At 72.8% G+C, this 3285-nt stretch overlaps 1 protein-coding gene across 1 annotated transcript; it reads left to right on the plus strand.

The window, feature by feature from the left end:
• Positions 1 to 610: 610 nt before the first annotated feature.
• AURANDRAFT_26185 (hypothetical protein) lies at positions 611 to 1588 on the plus strand (the record flags this gene model as incomplete). Its single annotated transcript, XM_009038741.1, has 1 exon — positions 611 to 1588. One exon carries the CDS (start codon positions 611 to 613, stop codon positions 1586 to 1588), a length of 978 nt encoding a protein of 325 aa, XP_009036989.1.
• Between the last annotated feature and the right edge of the window lie 1697 nt (positions 1589 to 3285).

Consider the following 3285-nt stretch of genomic DNA (forward strand, 5'->3'; position numbering starts at 1 on the left):
GGGCAGGCCGCTGGCGAGCGCCAGCGCGTCGTGGTCGCCGGCCTCGAAGCTCGCCTCGAGGACGAGGCCGCAGTGGTCGGGGGCGAGGGTGCCCGCGGCCCAGGCCGCGACGGCCGCGCGCGCGGCTTCGGGGAGCCGCGACGGCTTGAGGTCGGAGACGTCGACGCTCGGGAACCGCGGCCGCCCGGCGCCGTCGCCGGCGTGGCGGAGCCGCACGAGGGACGCGACGAGGAGCGCCGCGTGGGGGTCGTCGCTCGACGCGCGCCGGTTCGAGTCCTGCAGCGCGCAGCCCAGGGCCGAGAGCAGGTTGGCGTCGGGGCTGCCGCCCGGTTTGCCGGGGCGCAGCCCGGAGAGGAGCTGCTCGTTCGCACGCTTCGGCGTCGGCGCGGCGCTCCGGCCGTGGTTCTCCTTGGCCGCGAGCCAGGCCTTGGCCGCGGCCATGGTGGAGCAGCGCGGACCCGAGGCGACCAAACCGACGGCGTCGACCGGGGCGACGTGCCTCGGCACTTGCCCGGCTCCATGCACTTCGCTCGCCGGGGGTCCTCGTGGAGCCGATCGCGGCCTCGGGTGTCGTCGGCGGCGCGCGAGTCGCGAGTCGCGGCGCGACAAGATGTCGGCCCTCAGCCCGTCGGCCCACATCGACACGCAGCACGAGGACCACATCCACGACTGCCAGTGGGACTACTACGCGCGGCGCCTCGCGACGGCGAGCAGCGACCGCACGGTCAAGGTCTGGAACGTGGAAGCCGAGAGCCACGCGCTCAGCGCGACGCTGACTGGCCACGACGGCCCCGTCTGGGAGGTGGCCTGGGCGCACCCGCAGTACGGCACGGTGCTGGCGTCCTGCTCCTACGACGGCACGGTGCTCGTCTTCAAGGAGGACGGGCCCGGCCGCTGGTCGGTGGTGCACAAGTTCGCCCCCCAGGCGTCGCAGCCCGTGTCGATAAATTCGATCGAGTTCGCGCCGTCGGCCTTCGGGCAGCTCATCCTCGCCTGCGCGTCGTCCGACGGCCACGTGACCGTGCTGCGCCACGACGCGGCGACGGCGGAGTGGGGCGAGGACCGGTTCCTCGCGAGCCCGCTCGGCACGAACGCCGTGTCCTGGGCGCCCCTGGGCGTCAACGGCTCGACGCGGGACGACGGGTCGCCCATCCTGCGCCTGGCGACGGGCTCCGCCGACTGCCTCGTCAAGGTCTGGTCCGCGAGCGCGCCGGACGAGCACACGGGCGCGGTCCACTGGGACGCGGAGCCCATGGCCGACGGCGGCAAGCTCCACAAGGCCTGGGTCCGCGACGTCGCCTTCTGCCCCTTCTACGGCGTGCCCCAGCCCTGCCTCGCGTCCTGCTCCGAGGACAAGAGCGTCTACGTCTGGTGCCGGGGCGACCTCGAGATGTCGTGGACGCCGAAGAAGGTCGTCGCGCTGGAGCAGCCCTGCTGGCGCGTCAACTGGTCCGTGACGGGCAACATCCTCGCCGTCAGCTCCGGCGACGACGACGTGTCCATGTGGAAGGAGACGATCCAGGGCGAGTGGTTCCAGCTCGGCGAGCCGGAGAAGCTCACGAACGGCGCCGCGGCGCCGCCGAACTGAGCGAGGAGGCGGGGAGGCCCGCGCGGCGACTCCAAGGCCCGTCCCGCGCGCGCGTCCCCGCTACTTAAGGCAGTCCGCGTACGTCGCCCGGAGCTCGGCGACGTCGCCGCGCCGCGCGTCGCCCGCGGCGACCGCGAGGTTCGCGAACGCGGCCTCGAGGGCCGCCGCGAGCTCCTTCTCGAACATGAGCACGTTGAGGGAGAAGCGCGGCGCCCGCGCGACGGCGCGGAACCAGGCGATCGCGTCCGCGACGTCCGCGGCGAGCGCGGCGTCGGCGGCGGCCGCGGGCTCCGGCGGCGGCGCGGCGTCGGCGTCGGCGGGCGGCGCGGCCGGCGCGGCGGCGGTGTCCGGCGGCGGCGGCGGCGCGGCGGCGTCCTTCGTAGGCTCCTTGGCGAAGTCGAGCCAGGGCGCGGCGACGACCTCGAGGACCTCCGTCATGAGCGTCGCGTCGAGCTCCGAGGCGAAGACCTTGCCGAGGACCTCGGGCCCGTGGACCTTGAGGTAGTCGCGGCGCCGCGCCGCCGTGATCTGCTTCGCGCGCGGCGCCTTCGTCTTCGCCGTCGCCATCTTGCGGCAGCGGCGCCAGTCGCGCTCGAACTCCAGCGGCGTCCGCGGCGCCTTGTGCTTGCCCTTGGCGCCGACGCCCTCGGCGAGCGCGAGCGTGCGGTGGCCGCCGTGCACGTCGCCCGCGTTGTTGCCGCCGCGGCCGTCCCGCTTCTTCGTCGCGCGCGCGGCCGCCGTGTGGCCCCAGCCGACGCGGCCCTTGGTCAATTCTTTAAACTCCGTCGACGACACGGGCCGCAGGTTGTCCTCGGCGCAGGCGACGAAGTTCTTGAACTCGTCGTAGGAGCCGGAGACGTGGATCGCCTTCTTCTTCATGTCGTCGACGCGCCGGTAGCGCCGGTCCTCCGTGAGCCCCTCGCAGCACTCGCGCTCGAGCTTCTTGACGTCGAGGTGGCCGTCCTTCGTGAACACGCTGCTGTGCTTCTTCTCGTTGAAGTAGCGGGCCATCGTGTCGACTCCGGGCAGCGCGTCGGGCAGCCCCAGCGGCGAGACGCGACCGGCTCCGTTGCGCGCTCGATGTGCGACTCTCTCTCTCTTTTGCGGCAAAATCGTATGGGCTGCTGATCTAGCCTCCCAACAGCAACCTTGCGAGTCACTGTTCCAGCAGTCGCGACACATTACAGCTTTGACGACCAAGCTGATCAGTAGCTGCGACCGCACCCACGCCAAACAGACACCGCTCCCCATGCGCCTCCTGCTCCTCGCCGCGCTGTCCACGACCGCGCGCACCATCGATCTCAACTGGATCCCCGCGGACGGCGCGGGCCCGCTGCCGCTGTCGGCGGCCTACCGCGCCCAGCTCGGGAGGCTCTGCGACCTCATCGAGTCCGGCGCCGCGCTGCCGCCGTCGATCGTCGAGCGCCTGGCCGACATCGAGGTCTTCTGCGCGAAGCTCCGCAAGTCCGAGCGCTCGCTCGCGCCCCGCGGCCTCCTCCGCGGCTTCACGACGGCGGCCTCGCTCGCCGTCGGCGGCGGCTACGCCTGGCACAACTACCAGAACCGCGGCTGGATCTACAAGGTCGTCCGCGACAACCAGCGGCGGCGCCGCGCGTCGATCACCGGCGCCGGCTCGTCGCTCCGCTACGGCCAGTACGCGACGATGACGCCCAAACCCAAATACAAGAAGCCCCACG

Source organism: Aureococcus anophagefferens, assembly GCF_000186865.1.
Source record: "Aureococcus anophagefferens unplaced genomic scaffold AURANscaffold_9, whole genome shotgun sequence".
NCBI classification, from domain to species: Eukaryota; class Pelagophyceae; order Pelagomonadales; family Pelagomonadaceae; genus Aureococcus; species Aureococcus anophagefferens.